The sequence below is a fragment of the Haliotis cracherodii genome, unplaced genomic scaffold (genome assembly GCF_022045235.1).
Source record: "Haliotis cracherodii isolate W230 unplaced genomic scaffold, xgHalCrac1.p SCAF_6, whole genome shotgun sequence".
NCBI lineage: Eukaryota > Metazoa > Mollusca > Gastropoda > Lepetellida > Haliotidae > Haliotis > Haliotis cracherodii.
In genome coordinates, this window is record NW_027266319.1 from 21,098,093 (window position 1) to 21,119,434 (window position 21,342).

A 21,342-nucleotide genomic window follows, 5' to 3' on the forward strand; every position below is an offset into this window, starting at 1 on the left:
TGATCCGGAAGTGAAAGCTCGAAAGTACCGGAACTACGTCACAACAAATTCCAGAAGCAATTGCACTATCCCCCTCTAGCGTCAATTGAGGTGTGGTTGACCGTTGATGTATCACGATCGGAAAAACGACAATATCACATCAAAATAACCTCCAAAACGGGGATTTTCCTCAGGTATTTAGACTTGCATGTGTTTTCTTATCTCTAGATAGGTTGTGTATTGTATCGATGTGTCCGTATTAGTTTTATTTGACTTGAAAATTTGCTATCGGCGGATAATGAGCAAACGCCATTTATGGTAATACTGCATTGGGCTAACCTCGCACCTCAATCTTAATTTTCAGGAACGTTGCTGAATCTAGTAAGTTTTGCGCGTTTCACTGAAGATCTATATGCAATTATTGACGAATTGGAGCAAGTTAAGTCGTACTAATCGTTTTATCTACTGACAAAATGGCGCTCAAATTGAACGATACATGACTGTTTGAACAAATCGCCATGTTGATGACATCATCAGCCAGGGAGGACCGGTAGACTGAAACATTTTCTGGTGTATTTTGTTATTTCACATCGAACGTAACAACTCCCAACTCGTCCTTGGCATTAAAAAATTTAGGCTTTGGTTGAAATTAAGTATTATTCGTGAGATTTAGGCATAAGGAATCGAATGCATCCACTCCATGAGCAACGGAAACAAAGCCGTTCGACCTCTTTCCTCGTGTCGTACGATCAAGATAGTTTACAGATCAATTTCGTCTTTCTAAACACTGCGTGTGTACGTATATCTTGCTTTTTGCTCGATTTATTTGTGGTTACATTGCCAATATGGTATACTCTGGGGCTTATCTTCTTGCAAAGTCAATAAGGTCGCAAACTGTCATCTCATTAGGACCCCACCCTTCTGTTCAGCATATGATTGGACACAAACATTTTGTAGTTTCAGTGGAGTAGCCAGGACGATAGTGACTCATAGCTTTTATTAGAAACGTTCCTTTTCTAACTTTAGCACATCTATAAATATCATAACACATTTTGGTATATAGTAGTGTATTTTATTCCCCTGCATACATTGTATTGATTCTGGAGTAGGATACCCAACTTTGTCAGAAGGAAGGTTATTTCTGAGGATTTTCTTTGCCTATTGTACATCCACAGGATATTTGAATTTGCCGTGACCACTGACTACTGTCAAATATTCATAGCTTACCTTTTGCACAACCAGATGTGCAAAGATGATTTGTAATATTTGAACAACTGGCGCATACTCGATTATTCCCTGATCATCATTGTTTACTTGTACTCATGGACATTGGGGATGTTTGTTTCCTTGTACTCATTGTGATGTGTTTTTTTTTTCAGGAAGTAACTAGCCATGGCTGCTATAAGAAAGAAGCTAGTAATAGTTGGGGATGGTGCCTGTGGTAAAACATGTCTTCTCATCGTCTTCAGCAAAGATCAGTTCCCTGAAGTTTATGTGCCAACTGTTTTTGAAAATTATGTAGCAGATATTGAAGTTGACGGAAAACAGGTAAGTTTGTTCTGACTGTTCATTTTGAGTAGGATAGCATTGTTAAATGAATTGTCACATTGCCTAAGTGTGCTTTTAACTGAACAAAACCCTAAATTGCAGTAGAATTCTAGTGCAGAATCCTGCTTTTTCAACTGTGTGTTCTGTTGAAATTATATTTGCTGCACTGTTGACCCTGCACAGTTTTGACATGCAAAAAGCATTGACTTCATTAATTTATAATCACACAAACAAACATCTTTATCTTTTGATATCTAATCAATATGTATTTTATACTTTGATAAAACATACTGCAATCACATTGGTATTGCTTGAAATGAATCAATTCATTGAGCTAAATGTGTATGATGAAATTGCACAACCGATTGTGAACTTTTGGTGATTTTGTTTGCTTCAATGAAATATTAGATATTCTAGAATGATAATGCTTAAATGTTTCAAGGGACATAATACGTATATGAACATGTACGATATACTCACTGTGTTGAGGAGGGACTAGTGCTCCCCGTGTCTCCCTGCCTGTGTCGTGTGCTGCTGCAGCGGGTTGTGTTGGTGTGAATTTCCCGCTGGGTGTCCGTCACTCTTTAAATAATGCAGTGATTACGCCAGTTAATGCTTAGCTGAGGCTTTCATTTCATCACCAAATTCATGTAAAGCTTGGTTGATTTATTTTTTGGACGAAAGACATGTCTTGTTTGAGTACGCTGGCAGCTTTCATGTCTTATGATGAGGCAGCTTTGATTTTACTTCTGTCTGGTCCTAAGTTCTTGGGTGAGTTTATTTTCATGTTTGCATGTTTTTTCTTTCTTCTTTCTTCCTTATTTTTGCTTGCAAATTTGTTGGATTCAATTAGTGTTAAGAATGGACACTGAAAATAGTTTATAATAGTTGTATGGTTTGGCATTTTGCTTCATGTTTCATTTCATTCCCTAACCTTGCATGACATTCAGGTTGATATGATGCATGTATTTGATTTACATTCAAATAACAGCATACAAAAGTTTTCTAGGGGACTTGTCATGGTGTTGAATGAATCCAATCACAACCACACATCTGTCTCATTGCTTTCTATACTTCTGCTTGCTAGTGGCCTGTATCAATCAGGTGTGATTGGTAACCTTACATATGTTAGTACTGTACTTGTCATTATATGACCTTGTTGACTTGTCTAATGATATGCTTGCTTTTGGAAGAAAATGTCTTGTGGAATAATTCCACCACTTGCGCATTTTGACATGTCATGTAGCACGTTGGTGATTACATTCTGAATCATCAATGCTGTACATAACAAACTTGAATATGATAGTTGTAATGTGTAACCGAATGCTGTGCTTTAGAATGTAAGGAGTATCATACATAATTTGTAGTTAAAATCATTGATGTCTATATGAGAAATAATTGCTAATAGTGTAGATATTGCATTTTGCCTCAGATTAAATGAATGATGAAACTATTTTGCAATGCCTGGTGAAATTAGATATTTATAGTGCTTCAAGAAGCTAACATAAGGGCGATGGCATTTGAAAGGTTAACTTATGTGTTCAGTCACTGATGTCCCTTAATTTATAAAATTGCTTAACGAGGAAGGAGATTATTTCACACTTTATTAGCTATGCCCAAACTTTTCACATAAGTTATCCTTGTTCAGACAAGGAAAGCTTTGGCACTGACGAAATAGAGATGTCACCTGAAAGATTTAGGTCTGTAGATAAAGCAATCTTTGCAATAGTTACCGGCACAGTACATGTTTTGAGCAATGTATCATTGAAAATAGGACATCACAGTAGGTGGCCGACACCCATTGTCTGGTGTTAGGATGTTGCTAGTTTCACAATATAAACAAACTTAGTGATTGAGAAGAATTTATCTGAAATAGAAATATTTTATGAGTGTTCTACAATTGCTACAATCTCTCAGGCTTTACAGAATGATTATGGTTTGATTATCTCTCAAAATATGGTGCATTTTGAATTATGGGTATTCACATAAGATGTCTGTGGGTTTGATTCCAAGTTTTGCCCAGATTATGACCCTTACACACGTTCTGAACAGTTCAGGATTTCGCGAACATGTTAACATTTTTTTATCATGGTTTCATTACTTTGGGCTACCACATATTTGTATAATCAAATTGTTTTTCATCAAGCAGCCACTAAGGCAATTCAGGTCGTTTCCATTTTGTTTTGAGATAGAGTGTACAGTTAACTTTTGACAAATAGTTATATTTGACAACTCCGGTAAATTAATCTCTTGGGCCAGGGGAATAAAAATTCTGTCAAAATACCAGTCAATATTTTTTCTATATAATTTATTGTGAATATTCATCATTTCCACAGGAAACTAACATACAAAATTCCACTTCTTAGCAACATTGCAAGTCTGTTCTAGTGTTCTGGCATAGTGTTGCCACACCCCTGTTATGTCAAAGTATTGTTCAAAGGTTAAATTAACTTGGATAGTTCAAGGTTTATGTCAGCCTTTATCTAAAATCTTTAGTGTGAAGATGTCTTTATCTACCATTACGTGTAAGGTTTGAACTCTTATACAGCCCCACACAGGTTTTTATCGCCTGACCCATTTCGACAGTTTTGGAATGCATATTGTTTAAGGCTTGGATCAAGGTTTACTGGTGTCATTCTCTGTCACATCAACTCTCAGATTATTTTGGCTTCAGCGAGTGAGTGAGCGAGTATGGTTTTACGCCGCTTTTAGCAATATTCCAGCAATATCACGGCGGGGGACACCAGAAATGGGCTTCACACATTGTACCCACGTCAGGATTCGACCACTAGGCTACCCGACCGCCCCTATTTTGGCTTCAGGAAAAGGCAGTGTTGTAATTAACACTTGTCAATGCATAGAAACAATTGTGCAGGTAATTTCGAAAGCCATAAGTCTTGAAGTGTCTGAGAAGGCTACAAATGATTGTCTATATGAAAGAACAAAATGCTTTTCTTCATTAGGTTACCATATTCGACCCATTAAGCGCCCCTCCCCCAATAAGTGCCCCTTCCCAGTTCCGAAAATTTATATAGTAATTATTTCGTTTTAAATGAAAATCGTCCGGGAACCGAGGTTTCCGGATATTTGAAGTCCGTATAAGCGGGGCATGACTGTATTCTGTTTATTTTAGATATTTGTGTCTTTGAATATTATGCGCAGAAAAAAATTACACCGTACCGCTTCAGCGAAGTCCGGCAAACAAACGGGTGATGAGAAATTTCGTCAGTATACAAATTCGAAATTGAGATAAAAAAATCACCAGACATGTTGTTTACCGTTTAAATTGTATTTTTTGTTCAGCTAGGCATCGTTTTATATCCAGGGATTAAGATTACCTTGTGCATTTTCCCGTAAACTATGCCGGACACAGCAATCAGCTGTACACACGTTTTCTTGGAATCTACCGGTGATTCGGTCAAGACACACCCAATGATATAACTTTACAGGATTTTAAATGCAAGGATCGGCAAAAGTTGTATCTGAAACTATTTTTTTATCAGCAGCGTTAGAAATTGGCACTAGTCCTGTAGTCCTTACCAAACTAAGGACTAGTAGAAATTGGCCCATTTTAAGGGTTTGGCTGTATGTTATCATTATAAGGACTAGTGTACAAAAACTGTTAGTTTCTAACCCTGATCAGGAATAATATATTCCAATATCTTGTTAATTTAGATGCAGCTTTTACTAAACATATTTAAAATAATAATAACCCTCAGCGAAGCAGCTGATCGCTATTGCCGGGTATTATTTTTAACATGGAACCAGTCTGACCAGTCACCGTCAAGGCTCCCGTGCACGTGATCGCGAGAATTACGTGTTGACATAGTATCGTCCAACAAAAACAAATATGACTTTTAACGATTAAAAGTATGGCATTTATGATATATGTATCCATTCTCTGTCGACTTAAGTTCGTTTCAAGGTGTCAATAGCGGTAATCTGACCGTGGTTGCTGTTAATGACGGTGAGTTGTGCGATCTTCCGATCGCTTCACACACGATTTCGGCGAAATTAATTAAAACAATATTAAAAGGAATTTTGAATAAAATTAATGAAATAAGTTACAAACAAAAGTCCAGATTTACAAAGAACACTTTTTATAGCCAGACAGTGTAATAACATGAATAATTTGCAAACTTCAGTATGGATTTGTTGACATAGTAATTCCGGTGTTATGTCCATGGGGGAAAAAACATCAGAAACTCATTAATTCGTGTATAATTCACACCCCCTTCTACACAGCTGTGTTTTTTGGAAAAAAAGTGTGCACTATTCTCAAGAAAATACGGTAAGGCTTACTGATGAATTTACGCCAATTTGACCTGAATTGTCCCCAATAAGCGCCCACCCTTTCTGTCTTTGTTTAAGCGCCATGAGCGCTTAATGGGTTGAATACAGTACTTGTGATCCAATGCACACAATTCAAACCAGTTAGTTGAAGGTCTAATGACTGGTGGCACTGGGTCACTCTTCTAGAAGAGAAATACTGGCTTTGGTTTGATAAAGGACATTAATTGATAGTTATACATAGACTAAAATATGTGAGGACATGTTAAATGCTATGAAGATGAATTTCAAGAGTTCTGAAGCTGGTGTTTTGATTGATTTAAAGGATTAAGAATATGCCCCTTGTCATACCCTTGATGGATAACTTCTAACATGACAGATGTGGCTACATGTCTTTACAGTGTATATAGTGGCTGGCTTTTATCTCCTACAGATGTGCCTACCATTAGGATTTTGCCATTATCATAGTCTAATTATTTTTAAATGAAATGATATTGAAGTGACAAATCAACTATTATGGGGGAAAGAACATAAAATCAGTTTCAGATTCTCTTCAGAGAAAGTGGTTCATGGTCATGTTAGTCATGCTGTTCATACCTCTGGTATTATCGTCTTAAGTTCCATATCTTGTACTCAATTATTCATGGTAGTCCCATGTTCTAAAATTGTAGTATCAATTTACCAATGTATCTATACATCAATATTGTGGTATACAATGTTATTCAAAGTTTAGCCCTAGATGACCATGAATGATGTCTTTACGATTCAATAGTAGTTGCATTTTGTGTTAATAAAAGAAACAGATTTTGATTCAGAGTACAATCAGGTATTCAGTGTCTGCCATATTGTGGTTAACATGCAGGTTTTGATCAAGTAGGAAATATCTCTATGTAACTACATGTAGAAGGAGTAATGTTAGTCTCTGAATTTTTCGTCTTTTACATTCATTTTATGTTTAATTGTTCACATGAATGATTGTAATACATTTTTGAGTTCTTATTTCGACATGAACTGTTCACAATACTGGTCTATACCAAAAACATTTGAGGCTAGGCCTGAACTTAGCATTTTTGTCATGAGAATCTAGTGTTATTTATTTATATGCCGTATTATTAGGAGAGATTACCAGACAAAACATAACTTTACTTGTCTTGGAGTTCGGACTATTGGCTAAAATCGCAGACTGCACCACTAGTCACCTATTCCAATGTCAAATTGTCTGCTTACACAAGATTTTGTTTGAATTTTCCAGTTGTATGGTAATGAGAAAAGCTTGTTGAATTGTGTGTGTAAACATTTCTCATGTTGTACATTAGTCTGTTATACCTTTTGATAGATTAAAAAGTGTCTATGGAGATATTGTAGTTCACCAAGCTGTAACAGGAAGTGTTTCTGTAGTTCATGGCCCTATGGCTTATCTCCCTTTTGATTGATTTACATGGTTTATCTATCAGTTTGCTGTTTGTCATTAAGAGGGGAATTCTATTGTCACTGTGCCATTTTTGACAAAAGGCTTTTCTGAATGACAGATATTACTTCATTTTCTGGTTTTATTTCTGGTTTGGAGGATATGTTGGGTTTTTTTTGGTGTCAGGTCATATTCTTTTCACACAGTTTATCTCTACCCCAAATGGAAAATGTGTGTGCCATGTTCAAGGTGTGGTGTCATTTTTGTGGCAGTGTTTCATCCTATAAAATATTTTGTGTAAGCTACTAGATAGGCCCAAAATATTGCCAGGATGTTCTCCACTTGCAGGCTGACTTTGACTGTCCTGGAAAACGTTTAGGTTGCTCTCTTCTTCAGGGGGCCCATGAGTGGCCTAGTCGTCTAAGTTGCTGTGATTTGCTGTGCAGAGTTGCATCCCTTGGAAACATATGATTGTGGGTTTGAAGCCTGGTTCGCCCAGATTATGTTTCTAAATTTGTCAGCACCATATCGTGCTCGTTGGTTTCACCAAAGTGGGTAACGTCTGAGAATAACTGGAATACTTTTAAAAGTGGCGTTATACCCAACCCACTCACTCACTCACTCAGACCCGTGATGATCCAGGGTAGAATAGGTCTTCAGCAACCCATGCTTGTCGTAAAAGTCAACTATGGTATCGGGTGGTCAGGCTCTCTGACTTGTTTGAAGCAAGTCATCAATCTCAATTGCGTGGTCCGATGCTCATGATGTCAATCACTGGATTGTCTGGCCCAGACTCGATTATTTACAGACCTCTGTCATGTAGCTGGAATATTGCTGTGTGTGGCGAAAAACAACAAACCAACCACTCTTCTTCATCACACTGTCTCTTAGAATTCTGGACCTGTCCAGCACTGGGCTTAGGTTGAGGAGCTGGAAAAGGGGTTGGAGAGAGATTAAGATATTTCTCCCTAAATAGTAGTGATATCGCGATTCACTGGGACTTTACACGACATGATACCCGATGCACTTAATTTGTCATCGATTCACATTTAACCCCATATCGATTGTCCTTGTTCATCTCGCATCGATATCAATAAGCAAGGACAAACTATTTTTTTAATTCCTCACAATGTTCTTGGTCGTCTTTCGGACACGAAACAGGCCTGATGATATCAAGAGTGATCAGCTTTTCCTTGCTGCCTGTCATAATACAGTACGTAAACTTGTTGTTTCTTATAATTTTCTCATACAGAATAGTTGACTTGACAGAATAGTGTCATGTTGATGGGTTTTACTCAGTTCTTAGTTTTCCTTCTTTACGGCGAGTCTATGGACTTTTCTCAGTCTTATAGCTGGATTTTCTGTATCAAGATATGTACGGCAAATTTCTACTAGTCCTTATGATACCTTAACTATTATGCAGTTTGACAAGGACTACAGGACAAGTGCCTATTTCTAATGCTACAATTGATACATATAATCATGGGTCCTACTTCCTCATGATAAAACTGATAACACCAGCTAGCTACAGATGTTGGAAAGTTAGACCATGGTGTGCCTTTAAAGGCCTGTGTTCCCTACAAATAGTGGACCTCTCCCAAAGATGGCAGTGACAATCTTGACTTCAAGCTGTTGAAATAGTACTGCACTTGGACTGCTCTTCTGAAAATATTAATATTAGTAGTTCAAAGGCATATGTTTGCTCAATTGTCACTCCATTTACTCCAGGGATTTCTGAGAGTAAATCGGCCTATAAATACAATTTCCAAATAACAATCATGGATAGATATTTCGAAAAGATATTTGAAATATCTCAAGACATTCATAACTTCTGACATTTGACAGTTCCATCTGTAAAAGTTGTAAGGGGAGAAAGGTGTAGCCAAGGACTGACTGTAAACAAAGCCGGGTCGTGGAGGGGAATGTAGACAGATTTTTGTTAAGAGACACAACACATGTTTATTCTAAGAAAATACTTTAACATAGTATGTATCCAAGTGATCCATGATCTACAGCTAGAGAATGTTCTGAGACAAGACAGAAGGATGGCATACTGCAGGTGGCACAAGGGGACAGAATGCCCTTCTGTGTTATTCAGAAAGCAAGAATATGGATGCCTAAGACCATGTTCTCGAGGCAAGGGAGTTAACCGACTCTAAATTTCCAGTTTCCAACCTTGCCAAATTAGGCTGGAATTTCTTGGCTAGATTGTAGCGCCACCAGTGCCTATTGTGAGTTATGTCCCTTCAATGTCCCTCCAATTGACTAATCAGATTCCATCTCTATGTAACCTGCATTTCCAACAGGGGGCACGGGTTGCCCAGTCGTCTAAGGCGCCGCGATCCGTTGTGCAGAGTTGCGTCCCTTGGGCACGCCAGAAACCTATGATTGTGGGTTCGAATCCCGGTTCGCCACAATTATGTTTCTTGGTTTGTCAGCACCATACCCGTGCTCGTGGGTTTCACCGAAGTGATAAACGTCTGAGACCTGCATCACTTCTGGCTTTCCTCCCACATTAAGCTGACACGCCGTGATATAACTGGAATACTGTTAAAAGCGGCGTTATAAAACTCAAGTCACTCACTCACTGCATTTCCAACAAAATGGCGGTGCCCATTCAAGTCGATCTGATTGATAATCAATATCTATATTGTAATATAACGGGCCATACCCTGCAAAGTGAATCAAATATCTGGACGCCCAGTTTGTGGTAGACATGCTTTGCAAATCCTGCAGTCAGCCGAAATCTGCATGTTGAAATCCATGTCGTGTGTTACATGATTTTGATTGGACTATGCATAAACTCGTTAGTCCAGTCAAAATGAAACTCCAGAATTCCAGCCTAGTTCGGCAAGGGACGAAACAGGACTTTTATAGTCGGCTAACTGCCTTGCCCGGGGAAGATGGCCTAAGACTGACAGGGAGGAGTATGTTGGACATTGGTGGGAGAATGTGTAGAACATTGGAACATTTCTTTGGAAAGATTGAATGATTGATGATTAGTACACATTTTGGTTTTTTTTGTTCATTTCTATGGAAAATTCTAATGTAGATTTGCTATGATTGTTGAAAAAACATACACCAAGTTTATTGCCAGAGTTTGGTGTATATATTTTGTAGTTATTGACAAGAAACAATGATTTGAATGTTTTTTTTTTCAATAATTATTAAGAAAATTTCCTTTTGGATTTTTATCATTTCTTTACTCCTCAGTTTAAAAGTACCATTCAATGACATACGGCAAATGCCTACACAGCCAAATGGCCAAAGCAGAAATCTCTATCAGGCTCATATTTCAGTCACCCCTCCACTTGGTGGGCATGGGCTAGGCTAAAATGTTTCTCCCCTGGGAGAAATACTTGGGCCTTTATAGTTAGCCATATATGAACACAATGTTTTGACAGCTCCCAAAATGAAACCGTATGCATCAAATGCGCTTTTGCTCGAAAAGAGGAACTTTGAAAGCCATTTGTCAGAGTTTGCTTCTTCTGTTAAAGTGTTAGATGTTCTTGTGATTTTGTCATTCATTATTGAAAAGGCAGTAGCTGGAGATGGTTTGAATCTGTCTGCTAAACATTTTGGTGAAATATCCAAACAATGATACTAACAATAGATGTATGTCATGTATGGGATTTCTTCTTGTAGCAAATCCGCTATGCCCTTCCTTATGTTTGAATCTGTCCAGGGCAGAGGCCTAGTTCTGTATCTTATAACTGCATCAGTTTCTACCGAAATGCACGGCATGGAAAAAATCTGTATCTGTTATTGTTCCTTCCTTAATCTGTTTCACAACTTTCTATAAGACTGTTACTGTATTCACACACATAAATTCAGTAAGAATAGAGGATAAGTCATACAAGTAATTGAAATGTCAGTTCTACATTAATGTTTATTTAATATTGTCAGTCGTCTAGAATCTGCTAGTATTAAACAAGACTCTTCTTCATCATCATTTTATTTACTTGCAAGGGTAAGACTATTTTCTCATTTTTCAATGATAATCATTTTGTGTTTCAGGTTGAGCTGGCGTTGTGGGATACAGCTGGACAGGAGGACTATGACAGACTCAGGCCTTTGTCTTATCCAGATACAGATGTCATCCTTATGTGTTTTTCCATCGACAGCCCCGACAGTTTAGAGAATATTCCAGAGAAGTGGACACCAGAAGTGAAGCATTTCTGTCCTAATGTACCTATCATATTAGTAGGCAACAAAAAGGATCTCAGGAATGATGATAACACTAGGAGAGAACTGTCCAAGATGAAACAAGAACCAGTTAAAACGGAAGAAGGCCGTGCAATGGCAGAGAAGATAGGTGCTTTTGCCTACCTTGAGTGCTCTGCCAAGACCAAGGAAGGGGTTAGGGAAGTCTTTGAAACAGCCACAAGAGCTGCCTTGCAAGTAAAGAAGAAGAGGAAGGGCAAGTGCACCTTGCTTTAGACCTCTGGAACTGCAACAACCTGCACGGGAAAGGCACGTCTGCCAGGGAGGAGGAACCAACATTAGCTGGACATCTCACATGTATGCGTAATTCTTTCTTTCCAGTGTAGAGCCAGGCTCAGCGGATATTCAGTGGCCAACCTTACACAACTGTCTATGTGAGCTGGAGGCAGATGGCAAAGTGACAGTCCTATGTAATATTTCACAACCGCTCAGCCGATTTCTTCACTGCTAAGACAGGAGGTTTTATTTCCCGGCAGCATAGGCTCAGCCTTGCCATGTCCCAGGGCTGACAGCTGCCGCAAGCTACTGTGCCAGTGTTGGTTGTTCAGGTGTACATGATCATTGTATTGAATGTCACCAGCTTCCCAGCAGGACTGATAGAGATTATCTTTAGGGATCTCTTCCCTTATTTGCTTGATGAGTATGGATCTGCCTATCAACACACTGACTTGGAGAGCGAGTATTATGGTACTTGTCAAGGCCCAGTGATGTATGGATGCATTTGCTGTCAGTCTCTTTACTTTGCCTGTGGCTGCATTTAAATTCCATTTACCTTTCATTCCCCCACCTCGTCCCCCTCCCTGCCTCCAGAATGTGTGAATCAAAAAAGCAAACGCAAGTGCATGAGTTTGTGTTCCTAATTACAGACTGATGGTGTATATGATTCATCAAGGGAAGTATGTAAACGGTTGTATGTTCCGTGTTCTCACCCCACTGTCCACTGGATATGATCACAATTACTCGGCCTTAGAAACTGAGGTAGTATTTTAACAAAGTATTTTTCCACATTTATTTGCCTTGTAGTACATATGATGCTTACTGGAGTAATCTTGTCTTCAACGGCTGACAAACAGAAAACAGTTCATGAACTGTACTTTGAATTTGGTCTCAAGAGGCAGGCAGTTGGTGTGAGAATAGTGGCAAATGCCAAGGTTGTTATCAGCTATATGTCCTAATGTGCAACTTATTGCAAGGTGCAAGAAAATTCAGATAAACTGTGTATTGGTCATGAATCGCCTAATCTTGTATTCTCATATTCTTGCTAGCTCATCATTTTGCCTGGTTCTCTGTACATGTAGTTGTGTATGTCTTTTGTCTATAAGCTATGTTTAATACTACTTTATTATCTAGATCATGACTGTGAATAAATCCTTTTCATATTGTCTTGGGAGTTAATTCATTCATGCATTTATGCAATTCATAACCAGTAGGTAGATGCATCCTCTCTGATCATGGCTGGGTTTCCTCAGCGTTGTTCTTGGTGGTAGAGAGTACTGTTCTTGCAGTGAAGCAGGCTAGCCTCTCGGCTTGAAATCTCCACAGAAATTAGACATATTGAAGACAAAATGAAATGAGTGCCATTTTACAACTAATCTTATAACCTTAACATTTTTTGTCTATAATAAATACATTACTTGATTGGAGATTATTGACTTTTCTTTTTGTTTTTGACTACCATACACATGATACAGGATTACTTCAGTGTGTATATCTAGCCTAGCTTGTCAGGAGATGTTAACTATGACCTATAGCACATCAGATTGTAACGAAGTGTTGGTGAACTAAAAGGGTATACCAACAAATGTTTTCACAAAGAAAGATGTTGCTGGAGCGCTACCAAGAAATGTGTAGGAGTCAATCTAAATCAAATCCAAATAATTTACTCCTTTATGATAAAAATCTGGTTGCAAATGGTAAACCGTTGGCAAAATTTTATAACCCAATCTTGATGCAATTTGGCTTCAGCCATTCAGATGTCAGCTTTCTAAAACGATTTGGCTACACCCTTGGATCAGAATTTTCAATATTAAGAATAGAAAAATCCCACAAAGTACAAAAATTCCTTCAATTCATCGATTTTGGGTATCGATGACTAGTTTTTGAGATATTGAAATATAAAATCTGTTCTGCTTTGCTCTTGCAATCATATTTGAAGGGTGTCTCGAGTATTCAGTACTTTAGAGATCACATACTTCTGTGAGTTCTCCATGTGTATCTCTCTTGGTCAGCTTGTTGGATCGACCTCCCATCCAATAAATTGTTCCAATTCAACTGATTGTTGAGTTTTGTGCACAGTTGTGGGTAAGTCTTGAAGCTGCAGCTTCAAAATTAAGCATTGTTGAAAGAAAAAATCGAGAGCTTAAAAGTGACAGTAATTAATGCCAAGTATCAAACTTGGAGTATTTACAGTTTTCCATAAGGTCTCCAAAATCAGTCTCCTGATTATTCCGATAATTATTCATAATTTGAATATTTTGTGAATAACTAATGAGCTTTTGGCATTTAGCATGAGGAACACACTTCACAGGTTTCAACTAGTTTTTGTATGAATTGCCCTTTAGAATAATGCATGACATTTAAACCACCCTAAGAAACTTCACTGTCCACCTAATGTAGGGATGACATGAAGTTATTGATTTGTGGCATGAACAATTGCAGATGGTATATATAAATAATGTTCATCTCAACATAGCATTATGACTTCATAATCATGTTACTTTGACCACTTTGCTTTTAAGGTCACTTAAGGGCTCAAGATAATTAATCAATTGAGTATTTACTCGTCATTATTCACTTTGGGTATTTGATAGTTTTCTTTGGCTATTTCGGTACATTTTTATTCCTTTGGGGCCAGGGTATTTTTAAATGAATGAGAGACATACATTTTTTAAATATTTTTCTTAAAATGCTGTTTCAGATAACTTCATTTCTTCTCTTCATTTGCTGCCTCAACTATCACATGTCACATGAGCTCACAAGGACTGTTACAACATGCAAGCCAAAGCCCTTTTGTACATTATTCACTGCAGTAGAGTTTAGGGATATGTGATGCCTGCATTTGATCCATAAGTGTAGATTTCAGGTACACAAGCTGAAAAGGACACACTGAGGAATTACGTGTAATACAACTGGATTAAAATAAATAGTTCTTGAATTTTCATAAGCAAACAACTCCAAAGTAATTGGGTTATGATATATTTTCGTGTATTTTATGCAAACGTGCAGCTTATATGAAGCTCTGTACTTAATGCAATATGTGCAAATTTGATGTTTCTTATGTGATCTTTCAAACCTTAATGTGAGCAACAGATACAAGACCTTGGGATCAACACATGTCTATGGTATATTTCAAGTAGTGTCAAATAGAATATTAACACTGCCTTGCCAAGAACATGTACCATCTTTTCTTGAAGAATGAAAGAAAAGTTATGTTTTTGAATTGTTAAAAATTGGAAAGTGTTACTTCTAACCAATGTAATTATTAATTAAGTTTGGAAATATCTCGAAACAAATTCTGTTTCTAATGCTTTATTTCAGCCAAGATATTTAAGCTGGAATATGGTACAAGTCCTGTACTATTATACAAGTTGCTTGCCCAAGGTTCTTGTGCTGATTTGCTAGCCATGGCTGCCAGAAAGGGAAAATATCTGTTTTTGGTATTGTACATGATAAATATCAGATCCATAAACCCAAGTTTTTACAAAAACAAGAATGTGTGTTGTGTAAATATAAAAGGAAGTCTAGCATAAATATCGTATTGGGACAACAAATTGTAACCCAGTGTGTATGGTGAAAAATAATGGGGAACAGCATTGAACAGGATAGTGAAAAGTGATACCTTGAGAGAACAATGAAAATTCCGCTGATTAGTATCTAATGACATGTTTATGCAACATGTATTAGACATAAAGCTGGTTTAGGCTTGCAATCAATTTGTTTTCCATCAGGAACTAGACCTAGATGTCAAAGGCATGATGCCATTTCAGTAAGTACAGTCCATTCATGTTACTTGATTGCAGGGTATTCAGATAGGACTTTTCCATGGATTTCTTTACCTCAAGGATAAATTTTGTTATACATGCCATTGCAATATACATATACATATACATATACATCATGTGGTCCCCAAGACTTCAAACAAACTTTCATTGTTGAAAAACATGGATTCCCATCCCTGAATATTACAAGAGGGAGCTTAAACAAGCAGTCTCTCAGTTGTCAGATGGAGTTTTGCCATTGAAAGAACAAAACTATTGCAATCCCAGATAACCAGCAGTACAAATACTAGGCAGTTTAAGGCTTCTCTTGCATGGCTGGCTGGCTGGAATGGCTTTTTGAATGAAAGGGGATGCACACCCTCTTATGGACGCATACAAGAAATTTAAGAATAATGTGAGGTGATTGGGTATATTAAGTGTCCACTTTAATGAGTTGGTTGCATTTATCTTGTAAATTAACTTGTAATCCCAAACAGTATGCATCCATTTATGGGGCTGTATCTGTGCTTGAAAAACATACCTTAGGTGATCAGCTTGATTTTTATGGATATCCTTTGTACCTTCGAAATATATGTCAAGTTGATTGCATGAACAAACCTTTATCCCCAGAAGAATAAAGTTATATCCCTTTGCTGTGATCAGCAAGCAAGCTTGTAAATGGTGCAAAATAAGAAATTAAACCTGTTTCCTTACACTTCTTATGATTCGTCTAAAGACCAAAAGAAATAAAAAGTTTCTGATTTCTCTGACAACTATCATGGTGTTATCCTGGAGTATCAAATAATCTAATTTAATTTAATTTAATTTAATTTAATTTTAATTCAATTTAATTCAATTCAATTTAATTTAATTAGTTAAAGTTCCACGATTTCTCCGACAACTATGATGGAGTGATTCTTGAATATCTATGGTACAAGTACTGTCATGCCATGTTTTACATGTTTTTAATAGTGCAGATATTTTTTGGGTCTCAGACATGCCAGATGTATGAAGTAACTTTGGCCTTTTTGAATGTTCTAGTATTTTTAACCTGTCAAAAACTCAAACTTTTTTCTTATGGGTTATTCTAGTAATTGAAAACAATGTTCTGTTGTGAATGGAGAAAGTAGTATTTCTGTTGTATGAAACAAGAACTCATGTTTTGAGCACTTATGATTTCTCTATTTGGTTTGCAAACACTTAGAGAATTACTTCACAACCAATTGTGGGGCGGTGTGATAGCCTTGTGGGTGAAGCGTTTGCTCGTTAGCCAAGGACCCAGGTTCGATTCCCGTCATGGGTTCAATGTGTGAAGCCCATTTCTGGTGTCCTCTTCCCCGCAACAATCTATTGTGATGAGATATTTTAGTGTAGCTTCTTTCAGTGTGACGCTTACGGCTTTCATAAGAATCACCCAACTGGGTGTTCTGAAATATTTCTGGACCCTGTAAAAGGCGAAGGGTAACCATGAACATTTCTTTCTTTACAAAGTTGCCTGAGAGTCATTACAATGATTGGATACATTTGCAGACCCTTAATGAACTAATAGATTTTTAGATTTTTTAAATTTCTTATTTATTGAAAGTAAAGGAGCAACATGTACAAGTCTGAACCACTGCAGATGTGGAGGACCGACCCACACAAATACCACCGTTTCCAATCTTCCAACTGCTCTTGAGAGCCTTATGAACGATTCATACAAGAGGGACCAGACCTTTTCAACAAACATTAGTAGGCCACACACCGCAGCAATGAGAACGTTATGTGGAACCCATAGGACCCATTCTGCAAAGTGACTACACAAGAACATATCCTTATGGGATTTCATGGATGCATAGTAACAGTCGAATATAATTTAAGGTTGTGTTGAACATAAATTGTACATGCCGGCCCCAACGATTTTATATGACATTCCGACAAGAGCGTGACCAAACGGCCCGTTCCACAAAGCGATCGTGTTAAAGTATGGGAGTTACCATCTTCTTAGCGCCGAGACACCTTTGTGGAACGAACTCCTGATGTCTCGCAATATGACCTATTTTGGCGCTTACATTTACACGATTTGTCATGCATACAACCATTATTTTTAAAGATGTGATTGGAAACCTCAGTCAAATAGCCATGCGACCCATACGGAAATGAATATTATGGATGTTCTATGAAGTCCTGTATTAAGAAACTACGACTGTCGGAACTCCAATGCTTGAACATTAACTTACGATAGTCGTAGCGATACGATCCCTTTGTAAATATTGGTCTCTGGAAAGTAATCCAGGTTCCACAAAGAAATCTAGCGAACGATTACTTTAACTCTCATACATACTTTTCGAAAGTGCTTAGGTCACTGTGAAACAGAGCCCTGAATTTATGAGTATTTAAAAACAAATGGGTGAGTTTTCAGTTGGTATGTCACTCTTGCCAAAGTAATACTGGCATGGCAGGGTGAGTATCAGGGCAAGACCGTGCTTTTAGGAAGGTCCAGTGGCCCTCTCTTAACCAATGAAAATACAGATATACCTATCAATGATGTGAGCCATTTTGCATGTACGATGAAGACGGGGGTCATATCACAGGGGGTGTAGTAACCAGACCCGTATGGCACAACCTGCCGGACTGATATGGTTTGTCAATGCATTTTGAATGGGGGGATCGATATTAGCCCGGGTGGTAAGAAATTAGACTTACGTCCCTTAGTACGTCGTCTGCTCGTCTGCTCGTCTGCCAAACTGGCTTTCCCATGACAATGACTGATAGGGGGTTCTCGGGTTAATATGGGGTAAGATAAGAAACACTGCCATATAATAACCTATAATTTAAATTCAGGGTGCTGGGCTCTCATTTTGTGGTTTTCTTTGTAACACAATTAAGGAAGAACAATTTTCTCATTTTTTTAATGATAATGATTTTGTGTTTCAGGTTGAGCTGGCGTTGTGGGATACAGCTGGACAGGAGGACTATGACAGACTCAGGCCGTTGTCGTATCCAGATACAGATGTCATCCTTATGTGTTTTTCCATCGACAGCCCCGACAGTTTAGAGAATATTCCAGAGAAGTGGACACCGGAAGTCCGCCATTTTTGCCCCAATGTCCCCATCATCCTTGTCGGGAACAAGAAAGATCTGCGCAACGACGAAAACACCAAACGAGAGCTGATGAAGATGAAGCAGGAGCCGGTGAGACCAGAGGAGGGGCGTGCACAGGCTGAGAAGATCAGTGCTTACGCTTACCTCGAGTGCTCTGCCAAAACCAAGGAGGGAGTGAGGGAAGTCTTCGAAACAGCCACCAGAGCGGCCTTGCAGGTTCGGAAGAAGAAGAAGGGCGGATGTATATTGTTGTGAAAGGGACTACTTTGTTTACTGGACACAATTCTTTGCCATTTCTACATTCTTGGTGCTTCATTGGTCGTCGTGTATTTATGATCTGTTAATGACGATCCAAATGGTTATCTTAATAACGTACTCATCGTTCCACCCCACACGTGATCACTGACGTCATAGACATGTAGATCGCCTCCAGCACCAGAAACCATGGTCAATCTTTGCCTGCAACTCTGCCGATAAGCTAGACGCCTTAAACACCCAATATATTTTGCTAATGTGCCCCTTTATTATGATATCTCAAGTTGTAGATTTGTTACTTGAGGACATGAAACTAGTCCCCTTACAGCATGTACTTTTCAATCTTGGGAAATCATTCCACTTAGGCATGGTACACTATAAACTTTCATGTATGTATAGAGAGAACTGGTATTACCCAAAAGTATACTCGGATTATGATTGGAAATGTATTATTGCATGATGATCAAGTATACAACCATGTGTGGTGGTAACGCGCGTTCTGGGTCTGTAGTACTAGCGAAGAGGAAAGGTAAGCCTGCATATTGAATGACTATGATTTCAAAGTGGGCGTTACCCGGAAGTACACTCGTTCATTGTAAATATGAAAAGTCGTATTGAGGAAAACTTCGTACTTGTTTGTATGGTGCGTTTTAGTGTTGGTTGTAAAGAAACTACGCACTTCGACCCCATGCAATCTCTATGCACTGGGTTTTGAAACAACTGGCTGTACAGGACAGTGTAGGCCTTTATGACTGCTGTCATGCTGTTTTCGACCAAATCGCACGTTAGACATGCAGAGTTTATGTTTACAGAATAGTTTGAAATTACTCAAAATACTTTTAAAGGAATTATTTGTTGACAGGAAAGTCTTACATCATTTTTGCAACTTTGGAAATTTTATGTTTTAGCTTTTGGATGTAGGGACGTCTTTCTCCGATACATATATTGTAAACCGACAGTCAACCTTTTGCCATTGAGGCAGACAGTGGAACACGTAAGGAAGGGAATTCGGTCTTACTTCGGCCAACTTTTGTCCATAGCAATTATATCCAGTTTTATGTGTACTGTTTGCGTCGCGACTTAGTATTTTAAGCTTTACTGTTGGCGGTGTGTCAGTCGGAAAAGTGAAACCCTCATTTACGAGGGCCCAAGGGTAGATGCATTACTCATTCTACAGCCTAGTGATCACAACTTGTTTATCGAAACTTCCAGAGTATAGGGATATCCCTCGAATATTACCTGTCCACAGTGAAAACAGGAATTCGCTGTTTCGATTGCAAATACACCTGCTCCGTAACGGTGGTGGTGGGTCACATTAAACACTTTCGTAAGCAATAAGACAGTTAGCTTTAATTTCTGTGTTCACCATCGAACTTTAATCATCCCTTTGGTTCTAGTTATTACTGTGTAAACAGTTATGTTATTGGCCTCTAGCTACTTGTGTGTGTCGTTTGCAAGTGAGTTGACCGGAAGTCACATATGCAGGTCTGACCTCAGCAGATGAAACCCACTTTTTGTGTGCGTATAGACATTAGATCGATTGTCCAAAACGCCAGGTTCTTTTGTAAAGCTCTGCACATGTGAATGTATCAACCATTTTTGTGACACTCTAGTTTTTCTTTGTATTTTCTTTTTGCTTTATGTCCAGTGTACGAACAGCGCCGTCTGTTTACCCATACACAAGAGCATATCTGGGACTCAAGGATTTCCCCTCATTTTTCGGAATTTCCTGACATATTTTTGGGGTCTCGTTTTAATTTTGTTACTTGCTATGATGTCTGTATGTCTCTGCTTGTGGTGTAACCAATTTATACATTTCAAACAAAACAGGACAAATTGTATCTAAATTTTACTGAATTAACTTTTTGGAACCATGACAAAACATTAGTTTGTAAACATCTGGATGCGTTTTGTTTGGAATGTGATTGTACATATTATGTAGGAGTGATCGTTCGACAGTCTCCGTAACCCGTACGTTTGCTTTTCTCCGTTCTATCATGGGTGTGGGCTCTTGTATCGATACTACTATCTCTGCTGTCTGCGGCTGTCTGTCTTGGCATCTCGTCATACACGTCTACCCGTTCTTCCACCTTTGTATTGTAATAATAAAGTAATTTAAGTACGTTTCCAGTTTCGGGTTGTTGTTGAATCATCCCATATCATATCGTGCAAAAAGTGGCAATTCGCCTGCAGAGTTGTCTTCCTTAGTGGCCATAGTGTCAGAAACCTATGACCGCGGGTTCGAATCCCTTATTCGCACTGTTTGTTTCTATGTATGTCAGCACCGTACTCGTCGTGCTCATGGGTTTTACTTGGACTTTCCTCCCACATTAAGCTGACACGCCGTGATGTAACTGAAATATTGTTCAAAACGACGTTAAACCAAACTCGTCCACATCGGGTGGTCAGGCTCGGCGACCTGGTTGATGCATGTCATCGTATCCCAATCGCGTTGATCGTTGCACATGTCAATAAATGGATTGTCTGGTACAGACTGCCGCCATATAGCTGGGAATATTGCATAGTGCGGCGTTAAACAACAAACAAAAACTCCCGTATCTAGCTGAGACCCGCATC

General features: G+C 38.4%; 1 protein-coding gene across 1 annotated transcript; it reads left to right on the plus strand.

Annotated features, from left to right (window-relative positions):
- The first annotated feature begins 73 nt into the window (after positions 1 to 73).
- LOC139445504 (ras-like GTP-binding protein RHO) lies at positions 74 to 20,888 on the plus strand. Its single transcript, XM_071226646.1, has 4 exons — positions 74 to 173; positions 1,359 to 1,527; positions 11,243 to 11,626; positions 18,343 to 20,888. The coding sequence occupies exons 2-4, from the start codon at positions 1,372 to 1,374 to the stop codon at positions 18,763 to 18,765; spliced, it is 963 nt and encodes a 320-aa protein (XP_071082747.1). The 5' UTR covers positions 74 to 173; positions 1,359 to 1,371; the 3' UTR covers positions 18,766 to 20,888.
- Positions 20,889 to 21,342: the final 454 nt, after the last annotated feature.